General features: G+C 41.6%; 1 protein-coding gene across 1 annotated transcript in view; it reads right to left on the reverse strand.

The window, feature by feature from the left end:
• LOC139384817 (A disintegrin and metalloproteinase with thrombospondin motifs 7-like) overlaps nt 1-20038 on the reverse strand; it is a 187485-nt gene that overhangs the window by 139938 nt on the left and 27509 nt on the right. Inside the window, exon 8 of the mRNA XM_071129710.1 lies at nt 4412-4555. Within this exon, the coding sequence (XP_070985811.1) occupies nt 4412-4555 (144 nt within the window). The remainder of the gene's footprint in view (nt 1-4411; nt 4556-20038) is intronic.

Here is a 20038-nt window from a genome sequence, read left to right on the forward strand (position 1 = left end):
TCAGGTGTGGGCGCAACGTGGTGCAACGCGGCGCAACAGTCTAAGGCACTGCATCTCAGTGTAGAGGTCTCACTACAGACCCTGGTTCAAATCCAGGATGCATCGCATCCGGCCTTGATTAGGAGTCCCATAGGGTGGCGCACAATTGGCCCCGGGTTTGGCCGGGGTAGACCGTCATTGTAAATAAGAATTTGTTCTAAATTGACTTGCCTAGGTAAATAAAGGTAAATAAAATCTGAGCAACAATACTAATGAAGCCTGATTATGAACCTGAATTCTGGGAATGTCAGGTGAATATTTATTTCATTGCTATCCTCATTCAAGTCTGAGAGGCATGCATCATCACTAAAATATTCTATTAAGTCTGTCTTAGCCTCAGAAAGCACAGCGTATGATCCTCCTGTGAAGCTGATGGAGCTTACAAGAGGTATTTCAATTGTGTTTCACGCTGCAAAAAATACCAAAAAATAAAGCAGAAAGCATGAAAGCATGAAAAATAAAGCAGAAAGCATGTCTGTTGTAGTGTGACAAAGTATACATCTTTCAGTATGTTTGCATTAAGGGGAAGGGGGATACCTAGTCAGTTTTACAACTGAATGCATTCAACTAAAATGTGTCTTCTGCATTTAAACCAACTCCTCTGGATCAGAGAGGCGCCCGGGGAAGAGTGGGTTAACTGCCTTGCTCAAGGGCTGAACGACAGATTTTTACCTTGTCAGCTCTGGGATTTGATCCAGCAACCTTTCGGTTACTGGCACAACACTCCTACCCGACACAGTCATGTCCTAGAAAATAATATTCACACATAATGTGAGGTGAAATTTTCATCAGCACAGACATATAACTGGAAAGGATGTATTATGTATTGAAAGAGACCCTTCATCTTGGTTTACTTGAGGGAAATTAAAGATACATCATACACCCTTTCCGGTCATAGGTCTGTGCTGATGAGATGTTAACCTCACATTATGTGTGAATGTTATTTTCAAGGACACGACTGTGTCTGAATAAAAACATACTGAAATAATTATACTTCGTCACACCAAAACAACAAGTAGAGCAAGAAGTACAAATGTACAAACAAGTAGAAGGAAGAGTGCAAGCTAAACTTGTGACTGCCAACTCTCAAGTGATGGTTTGCCTGCATTAGATAAGGTAGGCTATAGCATGTAAATAGGTCATTTCAGCAAAGAAAAAGACATTCTGAGTCATACATACAGCTTCACTCTGACAAAGAAACTAAAACTAAAGAAAGACAGTCATTGTAGGCTTGCTGGTGCATGTCAGATGCACGCCAATTGATTTAATGTTTGTACGTACGGGTGCAACATTTTCACGTGACTTTAAAGTCAAGTAAACAAAGCTAAAACATTAAACCATCGTCATACATTTTACCATACACTCATTTTCCTATTTGTAACCTTGATTCTTTACTTGATGCCATATTCACTCAGACAAAGAGAAAACAGGTGCAAGTTCTGTATTGGTGCAAACACTTCTCATGTAAATCTGGACCATGTTTCCAGACATGCTCATTAGTTACCTTTTACACTGGTTTTCTGCCTTTCTTTCCGGTTGGTGCCAGTGCAGCGATCCAAACAATGTTATCAGAGCATTTTGGAGCAAGAGACTAACACTGTAGCAAGCCAATATATGAGAGCACATGCAACCAAACACATTTTAGGAAAAAAATTTAGCAGGCATGAAGATAAATCAATTAGTCAACCCAGGCCTAGATCCTGCCTAGGTCCACACAAACCCACACACACTTGGAGGCCCCAGGCAGGGGCCAGTCTGAGGCACCCCTCTCCTCACATTTTGTATGGAATGTATAGTAAAGACATCATTTAACTGTCAAATGCATTACCTTTTAATGTGCCATGAACACAACCATGACGTTTTCATCTGATTGTCAAACAAATTCATTTTAAAAAGTATCTCATATATTGGCTTGCTACAGTGTTTTCGCATGTTCATCCAAAATCATTCCAGCATCTGAAGAGTGCACTGTGCACCCGCCAACTTTCCTTCAATTCGCAAGTGGCTGAAACTATCTCACTGGAGAAAGAATCTGAGCGAGCGAAATAGCTCCCCTCTGTTTTACTACATGTAGCCCATGTATCTGATGCAGTCTGGCCAAAAAAAGTATGACAAGCCATAATCTTTTGTCCTGACAGCATCAGCTACAGCGCATTCTGAAAGTATTCAGAGCTGGCCGCCCGGACGCTCCCCATCCAACCTGACAGAGCTTGAGAGGATCCGCAGAGAAGAATGAGGGTTCCATATGGCGCCGCTAGCTAGCTAGGGTTAGGGTTCTAGGTAGCGTTCTATTTGGTAGCTAGGGTTCTATTTGGCGCCGCTAGCTAGGGTTCTATTTGGCGCCGCTAGCTAGGGTTCTATTTGGCGCTGCTAGCTAGGGTTCTATTTGGCGCTGCTTGCTAGGGTTCTATATGGCGCTGCTAACTAGGGTTCTATATGGCGCTGCTAGCTAGCGTTCCATATCACGCTGCTAGCTAGGGTTTCATATGGCGCTGCTAGCTAGGGTTCCATATGACGCTGCTAGCTAGGGTTCCATATGACGCTGCTAGCTAGGGTTCCATATGACGCTGCTAGCTAGGGTTCCAATGGCGCTGCTAACTAGGGTTCCATATGGTGCTGCTAGCTAGGGTTCCATATGGCGCTGCTAGCTAGGGTTCCAAATGACGCTGCTAGCTAGGGTTCCAAATGACGCTGCTAGCTAGGGTTCCATATGACGCTGCTAGCTAGGGTTCCAATGGCGCTGCTAGCTAGGATTCCAAATGACGCTGCTAGCTAGGGTTCTATTTGGCACTGCTAGCTAGGGTTCTATTTGGCGCTGCTAGCTAGGGTTCTATATGGCGCTGCTAGCTAGGGTTCTATATGGCGCTGCTAGCTAGGGTTCTATATGGTGCTGCCAGCTAGGTTTCTATATGGCGTTGCCAACTAGGGTTCTATATGGCATTGCCAACTAGGGTTCTATATGGCGTTGCCAGCTAGGGTTCTATATGGCGTTGCCAACTAGGGTTCTATATGGTGCTGCCAGCTAGGGTTCTATTTGGTGCTGCCAGCTAGGTTTCTATATGGCGTTGCCAACTAGGGTTCTATATGGCGCTGCTAGCTAGGGTTCTATATAAGAGGCATGCATCATCACTACAAGAGACTATTGTGTCTGTCTAAGCCTCAGAAAGCGCAGCGCGTACGCTGTGAAGCTGATGGAGCTGACAAGAGGTATTTTTCACACTGCAAAATCACAAATAAAGCAGAAAGCATGTCTGTTGTAGTGTGACATCTTTCAGCATGTTTGCATTAAGACGGAGACACAGTCATGTCTTAGAAAATAACAAATAACATATTTTATGGACACAAACCTATGACCGGAAAGGGTGTATGATGTATTGAAATAGATCCTTTATCTTGGTTTACTTAGGAACCAAACACATCTCTGACACTTGTCTCTGAGTCTCAGATAGATTGGATGGTAGTAAGCAGTGATGGAGGTTTTGTCTATTGATCTGTGATTGAAACATTCCATACCATCCACACTATCCACATACCATCCACATACAACCCTCTCATATCCAGGCTATTTGGGTAGATGGTAGATTGAAACATTCTAAGTACCATCCACATACAACCCTCTCATATCCAGGCTATCTGGGTAGATGGTAGATTGAAACATTCTAAGTACCATCCACATACAACCCTCTCATATCCAGGCTATCTGGGTAGATGGTAGATTGAAACATTCTAAGTACCATCCACATACAACCCTCTCATATCCAGGCTATCTGGGTAGATGGTAGATTGAAACATTCTAAGTACCATCCACATACAACCCTCTCATATCCAGGCTATTTGGGTAGATGGTAGATTGAAAGTGGATACCTCATTGGTGGAACTGCTCAATTTGAAAGCATCAAGCAACATGGAACAAAGAGACCATGGGACAATTAGAATGCACTCATAAATCAGTGCATATATCCGGTACATATTCCATTAGGTCCTTATTGGGGTGTAGTTGTATTATGGATTCAAGGGCCATCAGTGGCACAAATGATGAGTGGAATTGTAGAATAGGGAGTTAGAGACGGGAAAGAGACAGGTAAAGTGGTTTGAAGGGGATGAGGAGAGAAGAGCGAGAGAGAGAATAAAAGAGAGAAAGACAGATGGAGACGGAGAGAGAGGCAGAAAGAGAACAACAGATCATTTTCTCACTATGTTTGCATTCTGTTTTTCTTTGGGAACATTGCATTAAGCCTGATTGAGTGACACATTGTATGGTTTTCTACATACTATCATTTGCATTATCATTACAAAGTGTGAGAGAGAAACAGGGAGAAACTTAGACAGAATGATGAGGTCATCAGTGTGGGACAATAGAATTAGAACTCACTCGAGGAAGCGGGTGATATACTGGCGGCTGCAGCGCGACCAGCTGGGGGTGGAGGTGCCATACAGGAGCTGTGGAGACATGATGAAAGGTCTTTTCCCAATCGGCTCACAGTCATTGCCGTTCCCATCATGCTGAATCCCAAAGCTGCGGCATAGAAGCACATCCCACAGAGAGAAGGGAGAGTGAGTGGGCCCTGCATGGACAATTTGACATGTATACAGATATATAGGAATAGACACACACACACACACACACACAACACAGTGAGTGGACAACAATACAATATAATATCCATTCTCAAATATACAGTATACACCGACTGGACAAAACATTAGGAACACCTAACTAATGGATTGAAGTGGATTTAACAGGTGATATCAATAAGGGATCCTGGATTCACCAGGTCAATTCGTCATGGAAAGAACAGGCATTCCTAATATTTTGTCCACTCAATATATACACACACAGCTGATGCAGTGTATATTGAGAGGCCACTGCCTAGACAGGCTGCCTAGACACACGCTTTAATTAGCACACGTATGAACGTACACATTCACACAGTAGAGAGAGACCAAAGAGACAGACATGTACTGTATACACATCAAATGCTGCCAGAGCCTGCCTTGGAAACCGCACAAAATCCTTTGACAAACATGTCTGGCAGCAGTCTTGGTGTCTTTGTAGTGGGTAGCATAGCCCGCTAAGCTAATGCAACACGTTGCTTTCATCAGTCGCCGGACTTCCAGATCTCACACAAGCGTTAACCGACCCAGTCCCATTTACCCCCTATGGCCACTGAGCGGAGTATTTAGAAACCAATCTGAATCCCACTAGGGGGCTTAGCAATATATGGCACCAACAACCAATATCACAGCTTCACTCTGTGATGGTCTAAAGACTCCAAGGCGAGGGCTGAAGCCTCAAAGACGAGGCAAACTCACTTTTAATTGTATTTACATACCCTGTTGTTGTATGTAGTAAAGGGCCCCCAAATGCCTAAGTCAGTACTAGTTCAGTTAGAGCTCTTTAAAAAAGAAAGTGGGACACGTATAGAGAGAGACATGCTATACATTGACTGGAGTTGACCTCAACTACTATCAAACTCTATTAGGTTTTGCATTCATACACAGCATTGATAAGGTCCACTCCCTTTGAATTAAGGCTTTGACATTGACACTGATGAAACCTGACGGGGTGAGACGTTTGTCCCTAACGGAATAAACAGACGTATCTTCAATCACCTTCATCCAAAAAGAGTGGACCTTCTTTTTCTTATTGGGCATTTGGATCTACGCACCACATAGCGAATTCATTTAACTTGTGTGCTGCACGACTTGTTTTCTGACTTAACTAACTTGCATCACAGTATTCTAATTCTACACTATACTTCTATTGCTTGTCAAATGATTTTTTAATACTATTTACTTCTGAACTATAACCATAAAGCATTTGCATAACTTAACATTAGTTTGAATGAGTACCATAGGAATACAGAGGTAGATGTTAAAAGTGGTCCTGCTCCTTGGCCAATCAAGCTACAAGACCAACTTAACATATATGTTCAAGCTATTTTAACATAAAATTATTTCAAACCTTTATCAATTATAATTATATAAAATGTGCATACAGTCATGGCCAAAAGTTGAGAATGACACAAAAATTAATTTTCACAAAGTCTGCTGCCTCAGTTTGTATGGTGGCAATTTGCATATACTCCAGAATGTTATGAAGTCATCAGATGAATTGCAATTAATTGCAATGTCCCTCTTTGCCATGCAAATGAACTGAATCCCCCCCAAAAATTCCACTGCACTTCAGCCCTGCCACAAAAGGACCAGCTGACATGTCAGTGATTCGCTCGTTAACACAGGTGTGAGTGTTGACGGGGACAAGGCTGGAGATCACGCTGTCATGTGGATTGAGTTCGAATAACAGACTGGAAGCTTCAAAAGGAGGGTGGTGCTTGGAATCATTGTCTTCCTCTGTCAACCATGGTTACCTGCAAGGAAACATGTGGAGTCATCATTGCTTTGCACAAAAAGGGCTCCACAGGCAAAGATATTGCTGCCAGTAAGATTGCACCTAAATCAACCATTTATCGGATCATCAAGGAGAGCGGTTGTTTGGGGCATCCGGAAAAAAGCTTGTCCGGAGAAGACAAGGTGAGCGCTACCATCAGTCCTACGTCATGCCAACAGTAAAGCATCCTGAGACCATTCATATATGGGGTTGCTTCTCAGCCAAGGGAGTGGGCTCACTCACAAATTTGCCTAAGAACACAGCCATGAATAAAGAATGGTACCAACACATCCTCCGAGAGCAACTTCTCCCAACCATCCAGGAACAGTTTGGTGACGAACAATGCCTTTTCCAGCATGATGGAGCACCTATAACTAAGTGGCTCAGGGAACAAACCATCGATATTTTGGGTCCATGGCCAGGAAACTCCCCAGAACTTAATCCCATTGAGAACTTGTGGTCAATCTTCAAGAGGTGGGTGGACAAAAACTCACAAATTCTGACAAACTCCATGCATTGATTATGTAAGAATGGGCTGCCATCAGTCAGGATGTGGCCCAGAAGTTAATTGACAGCATGCCAGGGCGGATTGCAGAGGTCTTGAAAAACAAGGGCCAACATTGCAAATATTGACTCTTTGCATCAACTTCGTGTAATTGTCAATAAAAAGACTTTGACACTTATGAAATGCTTGTAATTATACTTCAGTATTCCATAGTAACATCTGACAAAAAATATCTAAAGACACTGAGGCAGCAAACTTTGTGAAAATTAATATTTGTGTCATTCTCAAAACTTTTGGCCACGGCTTTGCATTTGCATAAAATAACTCACCCCTCTACTGCTATTGACCCATAAAAACGCATTGAAAACAGATTCACTACATGCGTAAACAGATAGTCCTCAAATAAATATCAAAACGAAGTTTGTTCGAAGTGTGACATGAGAAAGATAAGGAAATTGTTTGTCACTAAAGCGTCTCCATATATACTGTACTTCCATTAATTTATTGTTGTCGGGTCTTGAGTCCTAGAGCAAAAACAACACACATGTAAAAAGTTAAAAGTGAAAAGTTTGGACACACCTACTCATTTAAGAGTTTTTCTTTATTTTTACTATTTTCTACATTGTAGAATAATAGTGAAGACATTAAAACACACATAGAATAATGTAGTTATTTCATAGTTTTGATGTCTTCACTATTATTCTACAATGTAGAAAATAGTAAAAATAAAGAAAAACCCTTGAATGAGTAGGTGTGTCCAAACTTTTGACTGGAACTATACGTGTTGGTGAGAGTGTCACCTTTACACAGATGGGTCATATTAGTGTGTAGCCCCAACTATTGGGACGCTACAGACAGAAGTTGGCAGGTCGGTTGAACCGACTTCAGATGAGTCTTGTGTGGCCTGTGGTCGTCCTAGAGCAAAACAACCCACATTTACGTGTGAGTCTCATCTTTCCATTTTCAGTCTGACAAACACCGCTCTAGCTCTGTCACCTTTCACAGCAGATGGGATGTCTCCTGGTCTGATAAACACCGCTCTAGCTCTGTCACCTTTCACAGCAGATGGGATGTCTCCTGGTCTGATAAACACCGCTCTAGCTCTGTCACCTTTCACAGCAGATGTCTCCTGGTCTGATAAACACCGCTCTAGCTCTGTCACCTTTCACAGCAGATGGGATGTCTCCTGGTCTGATAAACACCGCTCTAGCTCTGTCACCTTTCACAGCAGATGTCTCCTGGTCTGATAAACACCGCTCTAGCTCTGTCACCTTTCACAGCAGATGTCTCCTGGTCTGATAAACACCGCTCTAGCTCTGTCACCTTTCACAGCAGATGCAGAAGTGTTAATTAAGTGGATGTGGTGGATTGAGACGCATCCAATGCAAAAACAACAACAGATCTCTAGCTGAAACTGACAGATGATTAAATGTGTTCTATTATGCTAATTAGACTTCAGCAGGGGGAGAGGACAGCGACCTTATGGGGTTTAAATCATTCAAGCTAGAGACACCAAACCAACTTTCTCATGTTCAGGCTATCCTAACTTCAAATTCTTTAAAACGTTTATCAACTATAACTATATAAACGTACATTAATTAGCATAAAATAACCTACTGACAGTAACTCTTTAACCATTCAAGCTAGAGACATCAAACCAACTGTTACATGATGAGGCTATCCTATCCTATCCTATCCTATCCTATCCTATCCTATCCTATCCTATCCTATCCTATCCTGTCCTATCCTATCCTATCCTGTCCTATCCTATCCTATCCTATCCTATCCTATCCTATCCTATCCTATCAATCAATCCTTCACAAGCACAACACATTTTCTTTTTTTTAAACAGTTTTTCAAAATAAAGTACTTACAACCACATACCACAGTCAAAGTATCACCTAGCTATGTTAAGATGAATGCACAAATTATAAGTCTGATAATGACTACATTGTAAAAAATGTATTGTGCATTGTATTTGGCAAATGTGACAAATTACATTTGGAACAAAGTTTCTTCTGGTTGTGATTTTTTTTCTCAACTGCTTTTTCTGCTCAATAAAAGCACATCCTTGAAATCACGCTCTCTTTCTTTCGCTCTCTCTCGCTCTCTCGCTCTCTCGCTCTCTCTCTCTCTCTCTCTCATATCAAAATTGTATTAGTCCTGGATCATTTTGCTATTAAAGACCACAATAGAGATGTGTTTGTTTGTGTTCTTGAGTGTACTGCCATTGCATTTGTGTGTGGCTGTATATGCTTTTAATTTTCAAAATACTTATTTGAGAGGGGGATAATTTCATAGACAGATTCTGTTATTATTCACAAATGTCAATGTCATTGTGCCCACATCAACAATGTGTTTGTGTCAATGCATTGGTGTTTGGCTGTATGTGTTTTTGATTGTCTAATTAGTTTACTTCCAAAGCCATAGTGTCTGCCTCAACAACAACAGACCATATTTCTAAAGCCATAGTGTCTGCCTCAACAACAACAGACCATGTTTCCAAAGCCATAGTGTCTGCCTCAACAACAACAGACCATGTTTCCAAAGCCATAGTGTCTGCCTCAACAACAACAGACCATATTTCTAAAGCCATAGTGTCTGCCTCAACAACAACAGACCATGTTTCCAAAGCCATAGTGTCTGCCTCAACAACAACAGACCATGTTTCCAAAGCCATAGTGTCTGCCTCAACAACAACAGACCATATTTCTAAAGCCATAGTGTCTGCCTCAACAACAACAGACCATACTTCCAAAGCCATAGTGTCTGCCTCAACAACAACAGACCATGTTTCTAAAGCCATAACGTCTGCCTCAACAACAACAGACCATACTTCCAAAGCCATAGTGTCTGCCTCAACAACAACAGACCATGTTTCCAAAGCCATAACGTCTGCCTCAACAACAACAGACCATGTTTCCAAAGCCATAGTGTCTGCCTCAACAACAACAGACCATGTTTCCAAAGCCATAGTGTCTGCCTCAACAACAACAGAACACTGAGGACAAAGCCATAGTGTCTGCCTCAACAACAACAGACCATGTTTCCAAAGCCATAACGTCTGCCTCAACAACAACAGACCATGTTTCCAAAGCCATAGTGTCTGCCTCAACAACAACAGACCATGTTTCCAAAGCCATAGTGTCTGCCTCAACAACAACAGACCATGTTTCCAAAGCCATAGTGTCTGCCTCAACAACAACAGACCATGTTTCCAAAGCCATAGTGTCTGCCTCAACAACAACAGACCATGTTTCCAAAGCCATAGTGTCTGCCTCAACAACAACAGACCATGTTTCCAAAGCCATAGTGTCTGCCTCAACAACAACAGACCATATTTCTAAAGCCATAGCGTCTGCCTCAACAACAACAGACCATATTTCCAAAGCCATAGTGTCTGCCTCAACAACAACAGACCATATTTCTAAAGCCATAGTGTCTGCCTCAACAACAACAGACCATATTTCCAAAGCCATAGTGTCTGCCTCAACAACAACAGAACACTGAGGACAAAGCCATAGTGTCTGCCTCAACAACAACAGAACACTGAGGACAAAGCCATAGTGTCTGCCTCAACAACAACAGACCATGTTTCCAAAGCCATAACGTCTGCCTCAACAACAACAGACCATGTTTCCAAAGCCATAGTGTCTGCCTCAACAACAACAGACCATGTTTCCAAAGCCATAGTGTCTGCCTCAACAACAACAGACCATGTTTCCAAAGCCATAGTGTCTGCCTCAACAACAACAGACCATGTTTCCAAAGCCATAGTGTCTGCCTCAACAACAACAGACCATATTTCTAAAGCCATAGTGTCTGCCTCAACAACAACAGACCATGTTTCCAAAGCCATAGTGTCTGCCTCAACAACAACAGACCATGTTTCCAAAGCCATAGTGTCTGCCTCAACAACAACAGACCATGTTTCCAAAGCCATAGTGTCTGCCTCAACAACAACAGACCATACTTCCAAAGCCATAGTGTCTGCCTCAACAACAACAGACCATGTTTCTAAAGCCATAACGTCTGCCTCAACAACAACAGACCATACTTCCAAAGCCATAGTGTCTGCCTCAACAACAACAGACCATGTTTCCAAAGCCATAACGTCTGCCTCAACAACAACAGACCATGTTTCCAAAGCCATAGTGTCTGCCTCAACAACAACAGACCATGTTTCCAAAGCCATAGTGTCTGCCTCAACAACAACAGAACACTGAGGACAAAGCCATAGTGTCTGCCTCAACAACAACAGACCATGTTTCCAAAGCCATAACGTCTGCCTCAACAACAACAGACCATGTTTCCAAAGCCATAGTGTCTGCCTCAACAACAACAGACCATGTTTCCAAAGCCATAGTGTCTGCCTCAACAACAACAGACCATGTTTCCAAAGCCATAGTGTCTGCCTCAACAACAACAGACCATGTTTCCAAAGCCATAGTGTCTGCCTCAACAACAACAGACCATGTTTCCAAAGCCATAGTGTCTGCCTCAACAACAACAGACCATGTTTCCAAAGCCATAGTGTCTGCCTCAACAACAACAGACCATATTTCTAAAGCCATAGCGTCTGCCTCAACAACAACAGACCATATTTCCAAAGCCATAGTGTCTGCCTCAACAACAACAGACCATATTTCTAAAGCCATAGTGTCTGCCTCAACAACAACAGACCATATTTCCAAAGCCATAGTGTCTGCCTCAACAACAACAGAACACTGAGGACAAAGCCATAGTGTCTGCCTCAACAACAACAGAACACTGAGGACAAAGCCATAGTGTCTGCCTCAACAACAACAGAACACTGAGGACAAAGCCATAGTGTCTGCCTCAACAACAACAGAACACTGAGGACAAAGCCATAGTGTCTGCCTCAACAACAACAGAACACTGAGGACAAAGCCATAGTGTCTGCCTCAACAACAACAGACCATATTTCTAAAGCCATAGTGTCTGCCTCAACAACAACAGACCATATTTCCAAAGCCATAGTGTCTGCCTCAACAACAACAGACCATATTTCCAAAGCCATAGTGTCTGCCTCAACAACAACAGACCATGTTTCTAAAGCCATAGTGTCTGCCTCAACAACAACAGACCATGTTTCTAAAGCCATAGTGTCTGCCTCAACAACAACAGACCATATTTCCAAAGCCATAGTGTCTGCCTCAACAACAACAGACCATATTTCTAAAGCCATAGTGTCTGCCTCAACAACAACAGACCATGTTTCTAAAGCCATAGTGTCTGCCTCAACAACAACAGACCATGTTTCCAAAGCCATAGTGTCTGCCTCAACAACAACAGACCATATTTCCAAAGCCATAATGTCTGCCTCAACAACAACAGACCATGTTTCTAAAGCCATAGTGTCTGCCTCAACAACAACAGACCATGTTTCTAAAGCCATAGTGTCTGCCTCAACAACAACAGAACACTGAGCACAAAGCCATAGTGTCTGCCTCAACAACAACAGACCATATTTCCAAAGCCATAGTGTCTGCCTCAACAACAACAGACCATGTTTCTAAAGCCATAATGTCTGCCTCAACAACAACAGACCATGTTTCTAAAGCCATAGTGTCTGCCTCAACAACAACAGACCATATATCCAAAGCCATAGTGTCTGCCTCAACAACAACAGAACACTGAGGACAAAGAACATCATTAATAGGTTCTAAAGGGGTGGAGGGACCAGAGCAATGTCCCATGGTATCACATTCCACAGCTCCTCTTTCATTCAGGTGCGCATTGAATGCTTATCAAATACTTAACATGTTGCATTCCCTCTGCCACACATTATAACTAAGCAACACAAGGGTGGGATGGGCGGTACATAAATCCAACACCTGCCTGTTATTATTATTTAATTAGGATATGTTCTCCATGGGTGTTTGTGTACAATGTATCCTAATTGCAGGTGTCTGGGAACAATGCATTGTCATTACTGAGGGTATTTGGGGACAATGTATTTGTATAGCTGTGTTTGTCAGCAGGGTATTTATAAGGCTAGACCTAAAACATGAAAGAACCACCTATTTTTGTTCATCACATCACACAATGGAGATGAAACACCATGCGGATTACTCTACGGCTGCGTTTAGACAGGCAGCCCAAATCTGATATTTTTTTCACTAATTGGTCATTTGACCAATCAGATCAGCTCTGACAAAGATCTGATGTAAATAGATCTGATGTGATTGGTCAAAGACCAACTAGTGGGAAAAATATCAGAAGTGGGCTGCCTGTGCGACGCCTGTGTAACACGAATCAATTTGGACAATTTCTGTTGCAGCAAGTTGCAAGCTGTGACATCTCAAGCGACCTTGCTGATACACAAAGGCAAAGCAATTCAAACAGAACATGCAATCCTTTCATACATCACAGAATTTTTCATAAATTATTTGTTTATCCAAATGTTTGGTAATTGTAACAGCATTGATATAGACAAAATTCTGGCTGTAAAATGTAGCTAGCCAAAATGTTGTCTATTTACCAACCATGCTAGCTAGCTAACCAAGATAGCGACGAGCTAAGCTAGCTAGTGCAGTTCTTGTTGTACAATTTCATTTGAAACTGGACAGGGAAAAGTCTGAGTTCACTTATAAAATTACATTTATTAGGCATCCTGAGTGGCGCAGCGGTCTAAGACACTGCATCGTGGTGCTTGAGGCGTCATTACAGACCCAGGTTCGATCCAAGGCTGTATCACAGCTGGCCATGACCGGGAGACCCATGAGGCGGCGCACAATTGGACTAGCATCGTCCTGGTTAGGGGAGGGTTTGGCTGGCCGGGATGTCTTTGTCCCATTGCGCTCTAGCGACTCTGTGGCGGGCTGGGCGCCTGCAAGCTGACTTCGGTTGCCAGGTGTACAGTGTTTCCTCCGACACATTGGTGCGGCTGGCTTCCGGGTTAAGCAAGCATTGTGTAAAGAAGCAGTGCAGCTTAGCAGGGTTGTGTTTCGGAGGACCATTGGCTCTCGACCTTCGCTGCTCCCGAGTCTGTACTACCAATAGGATATCACGAAAAAGGGGTAAAAGTTAAAAAAATGAATACAAAATAAAGATGACAACTGGAACGGAACGATATGACGAGTCATGTAAACTTGTTTCTGCTTACTGACTGGACATTGTATCCAGTCAGTTTCTATCTCGTGATGATTCAATGCAACTATGTTGCAGGCAGTTTGAGGGCGACAGGTGGACATTAATTGCATCCAGGTTGCTTCGTATGACATCAGTGTTAGTGTGAAGAACTCAATATCTGAGTAGGTTGGCGCATGTGGTTTACTGTACGTGTGAAGAACAATATCGTAGTGTGATGTTGTCAACAAAGAAGATCAAAAGGTGTTGGATAACTGTAATTGGTAGCAGAGAGACATGAGATATCAGACAGAAGCTTTAAAGCTTTGTTTGGGCCACCTGGGTCTGTTTTTCCTCTTTGCAATCTTCCAAAAGAGAAGCCATTTTTGGTGTAGACTACTCTTCACTACCCACTGAGCACACCACCTCACTTCAACCTGGATAATTGGTTAAAATTTGGTGTGAGACGTTGGATAAATGAGATTCACTCACTCAAAAAATACAGCTAAAATGTTGTTGAATTTCCAATGTGTTATCACTATTCTATCAACCATCTAAAAGCACAACCAATTACAATGGAAAAGTTGTCACCCAAATGTCTATCCCTGCGCTTCAACCACTTAAAAGGACAGCAAAGCTCAAATGGAAATACAATGTCAGATATGTTATTTATTTATTTATACAACAGATTGCGTTATCAAAACTAAATGCATGCTATTCAATCGATCGCTGCCCGCACCTGCTCGACCGTCCAGCATCACTACTCTGGACGGCTCTGACTTAGAATATGTGGACAACTACAAATACCTGGGTGTCTGGTTAGACTGAAAACTCTCCTTCCAGACTCACATTAATTAAATCTAGAATTGGCTTCCTATATCGCAACAAAGCATCCTTCACTCATGCTGCCAAACATACCCTTGTTAAACTGACCATCCTACCGATCCTCGACTTCGGTGATGTCATCTATAAAATAGCATCCAACACTCTACTCAACAAACTGAATGCAGTCTATCACAGTGCCATCCGTTTTGTCACCAAAGCCCCATACACTACCCACCATTGCGACTTGTACGCTCTCGTTGGCTGGCCCTCGCTTCATACTCGTCGCCAAACCCTCTGGCTACAGGTTATCTACAAATCTCTGCTAGGTAAAGCCCCGCCTTATCTCAGCTAACTGGTCACCATAGCAGCACCCACTCGTAGCACTCGCTCCAGCAAGTATATCTCACTGGTCACCCCCAAAGCCAATTCCTCCCTTGGTCGTCTTTCCTTCCAGTTCTCTGCTGCCCATGACTGGAACGAATGACAAAAATCTCTGAACCTGGAGACTCACATCTCCCTCACTATCTTTAAGCACCAGCTGTCAGAGCAGCTTACAGATCACTGCACCTGTACATAGCCCATCTGTAAACTGCCCATCTACCTACCTCATCCCCATACTGGTATTTATTTATTTTGCTCCTTTGCACCCCAGTATCTCTACCTGCATTTCATCTTCTGCCGATCTACCATTCCAGTGTTTAATTGCTATATTGTAATTACTTCGCCACCATGGCCTATTTATTTCCTTAACTTACCTCATTTGCACTCACTGTATATAGACTTTTTGTTTTCTTTTGTTCTACTGTATTATTGACTGTATGTTTTGTTTATTCCATGTGTAACTCTGTGTTGTTGTATGTGTTGAATTGCTACGCTTTATCTTGGCCAGGTCGCAGTTGCAAATGAAAACGTGTTCTCAACTAGCCTACCTGGTTAAATAAAGGTGTTCTCAACTAGCCTACCTGGTTAAATAAAGGTGAAAAAATAAATAAAAATTAAATCACTGTGCTTCATCTAATAGTAGAACCAAATGACCTGGATTACAGTTGAGATTACATTAAAAAGTATTACATTAAAAAGTGATCAATACTGTTGGAGATTCTGGTCAGATTATTACAGGAATTGTGAAGATTTCCACCTGACCTGCGATGACCTATTCATGCTATCTTGAACATACACACTTTATATGATTACATAGGTGTCACACTCTGACCATGATTTGCATTGTTTGTTTCTATGTTTTGTTTGGTCAGGGTGTGACATGAGTGGGCATTCTATGTTGTATGTCTAGTTTGTCTATTTCTATGTGTTTTGGCCTGATATGGTTCTCAATCAGTGGCAGGTGTTTGTCGTTGTCTCTCATTGGGAACCATATTTAGGTAGCCTGTTTTGTATTGTGGTTGGTGAGTTATTGTCTATGTGATGTTGCATGTTAGCACTCAGTTTCTTTTTTGTGGTTGGTTGGTTGGTTGGTTGGTTGGTGTACTTTGTGTTTTTCTGTCTTATCATGCATTCACGCTGCGCTTTGGTCTCCTCAATACAACGATCGTGACAATAGGAAGACATTTCTATAGTTGCAGTAACCTCACAATGTGGCCATGGATGTGTTACTAATTTTAAGGTTGATTGTTACATTAGGTTGTAACGCAAGGCCATTTTACAAAAGTAATATTGAATTGTGTTTGGTTGACAAGGCATCAAAATATTAACATTTAAAGAAGATGAATCTGCTGCAGGGGTAGTTCCATCTGAGCCACTGGCTTAATCACATTCTTTAACTGAGTTGAAGACGTGAATCCAACATATCATTTGTGAACTTGTTGACAAGTTAATAGGATTGTTATTGTATTTCAAAAGTGATATTGACTCGTTTGGTTGTCAACAAAACCAAATATCAACATTGGAAGGAGATGCATCTTCTGTTTGGATAGTTCCATCTGTGCCAGTGACTTAGTCTGGCTTGAACTCCAGTTTGTCTACAAATGAATAATTGATATGTTGGAGTCTCCATCTTGACTGAAAATCTCAGTTAAAGAATAGGACTAAATCAACTGATTTGAGCTTTTTGAATTTTTAAAACTTGGATAGCCAGACTAAGTCAGTTGCAAAGATGGAACTAAACAAGCGGACAATGAAACCCCTTCAAATGTTGATTTTTGGTTGCGTTAACAACCAAACAACTCAATATCACTAAATATAATTCCATTTTAAACCAACCAGAGCGTGAAACCCTAGTCCTATGTATTGTCTATGTTTAGTTGAATTTTGGGTTCAATTGGAAAAAAAATAGCTGATGACTTTGCAAATGCTATTTTGGTCTCAATAGCATCATAGAAGATATGAGTGATAAAGTATGGTCACATTTAATTTACACTGTTAAACCTACTAAATAAATGGATTTAACAAAAGGTATCACTATTCACTTTAAATAATGACACTTTAATAATGTTTACATATCCTACATTACTAATCTCATATATACTGTATTTCATACCATCTATTTCAACTTGTCTATGCCACACGGCCATCACTCATCCATTTATATATATTTACACATTCGTATTCCATCCTTTTAGATTTGTGTGTATGAGGTAGTTGTTGTGAATTTGTTAGATTACTTGTTAGATATTACTGCATGGTCGGAACTAGAAGCACAAGCATTTCGCTACACTCAAATTAAAATCTGCTAACCATGTGTATGTGACAAACAAAATTGGATTTGATTTGAGTGGGTAGAATGTGTTCGCTGGTTGAACAAAAACATGAAATATGCAGTGGGGAAGAAATAGTGTAGTTTAAATGAGATGTTCTGTGTATGTTTAGCTAGTAAGTTGATGATTTAGTGAATCCCTGGGCACATTGACAGGACATTTTTTTTGCAAAAGCAGAATTTAAATATTGTATATATATTGTTATGCATTAAACATCGAAGTGCTGGTAAACAGAGGGCAGAGAATATTCCATGTGCAAATCCAATACCCACTCTGATGCACTATTCATAAATTAATTGGGTGTTTTGTTCTGTAAACTAATCTATTCCTAGAAAATTGACTAACAATATGTGAGTATATTTAATTCATAATTAAAATACTGTCGCAGTAAGGACCATTTTGTGCCACTGCAAATAATTTCATGAAGAATAAACTGTAAGCAGATAATTCATTAATTGTCAAATCTTGACATCAAGCCATTCAAATATGACATTAATTGTCTTCTTGATTGATAGTCCCAGACACTCAACACACACAGTGCCTTCAGAAAGTATTCAAACCCCTTGACTTATTCCACATTTTGTTATGTTACAGCCTGAGTTAAAAAAATATTAAATATATTTTTCCTCACCCCGTCTACACACAGTACCCCATAATTACAAAGTGAAAACACATGTTTTTAGAAATGTTTGCACATTTATTGAAAATAAAATACAGAAATAACTAATTAACATAAGTATTCACACCTCTTTGCTATGACACTCCAAACGTAGCTTCCTTTGAACATCCTTGATGTCACTACAACTTGATTGGAGTCCACCTGCGGCCACCAATATTTTGGACTTGATTTAGTGCATGTCAGAGCAGAATCTATACCATGAAGTCCAAGGAACTGTCCGTAGATCTCAGAGAGAGAACTGTGATGAGACATACAGTAAGCACCAAAAGTATTGGGACAGTGACAAACGTGTTGTTGTTTAGGCTCTGTACTCCAGCACTTTGGATTTGAAATGATATAATGTCTATGAGGTCAACCCCCCCAATACATTCTAACCTCTCAACATTTCAATTACAACCTGGGAGGTTGGCATTTTTGGGAGGGTATGATATTTGTGCTAACCTTCCAGGTTTTAATTGAAATGTTGAGAGGTTAGAATGTCTTGGGGGTTTGACCTCATAGTCCTCGTATAATTTTAAATCCAACGTGCTGGAGTAGAGAGTCAAAACAACACGTGTCACTGTTCCAATACTTTTGGAGCTCACGGTATATCTGAGGAAGGGTATCAAATATTTTCTAGATTGTTGAAGTTTCCAAGAGCACAATGGTCTCCATCATTGTGTAATTGAAAAAAAAATATGGAACTACCCAGACTCTGCATAGAGCTGGCCATCCAACCAAACTGAGCAACCGGGCAAGAAGAACCTTGGTCAGGGAGGTGACCAAAAACCCAATAACCCAATAACCACTGACACAACTACAGAGTTCATTGGCTGAGATGGGAGAGACTGCCAGAAGGACAATAGTCTCTACAGCACTTGATCAATCTGGGCTTTATGGTAGAGTGGACAGACGGAAGCCACTCCTGAGGAAAAGGCACATGACAGCACATCTGGAGTTTCCTAAAAGGCACTTGAAAGATTCAGATAAGGCAAAAGATTATGTGGTCTCATGGGACAAAAATGTAACTATTTGGCCTGAATGCAAAGGGATATATCTGGATAAAACCAGGCACAGCTCATCACCCTTCTAACACCATCCCTTCCATGAATCATGGCAGTGGTAGCATCATGCTATGGGGATGCTTTTCAGCAGCAGGGACTGGGAGACTGGTCATGATAGAGGGAACAATGATTGAGCCAAATACAGGAACATCCTTGGTAAGATGCTACTTCAGAGTGCAAACGACCTTAAACTGGTGCAAATATTTACATTCCAACAGGACAATGACCCCAAGCATACAGCCAAAGCAACGCTGGAATAGTTTCAGAACAAGAATGGGAAAGTCCTTTAGTGGCTCAGCCAAAGCCCAGACTTGAATCCCATTGAAAATCTGTGGAAAAACTTGAAGACTGCTGTTCACCGCCGCTCCTCATCTAACTTAAGAGTTTGAGAAAATCCCCAAATCCAGTTGTGCAAAGCTGATCCAGACATAGCCTAGACGACTCAAAGCTGATCCAAACATATCCAAGATGACTCAAAGCTGAACCAGACATCCCCGAGACGACTCAAAGCTGATCCTGACACGTACCCAAGACGACTCAAAGCTGATCCAGACACGTACCCAAGACGACTCAAAGCTGATCCAGACACATACCCAAGACGACTCAAAGCTGATCCAGACACATACCCAAGACGAATCAAAGCTGAACCAGACATACCCAAGACGACTCAAAGCTGATCCAGACACATACCCAAGATGACTCAAAGCTGTAATCGCTGCCAAAAGTGCTTCTACAAAGTATTGACTAAGGGAT

The sequence above is a fragment of the Oncorhynchus clarkii genome, chromosome 26 (assembly GCF_045791955.1).
Source record: "Oncorhynchus clarkii lewisi isolate Uvic-CL-2024 chromosome 26, UVic_Ocla_1.0, whole genome shotgun sequence".
Taxonomy (NCBI): domain Eukaryota; kingdom Metazoa; phylum Chordata; class Actinopteri; order Salmoniformes; family Salmonidae; genus Oncorhynchus; species Oncorhynchus clarkii.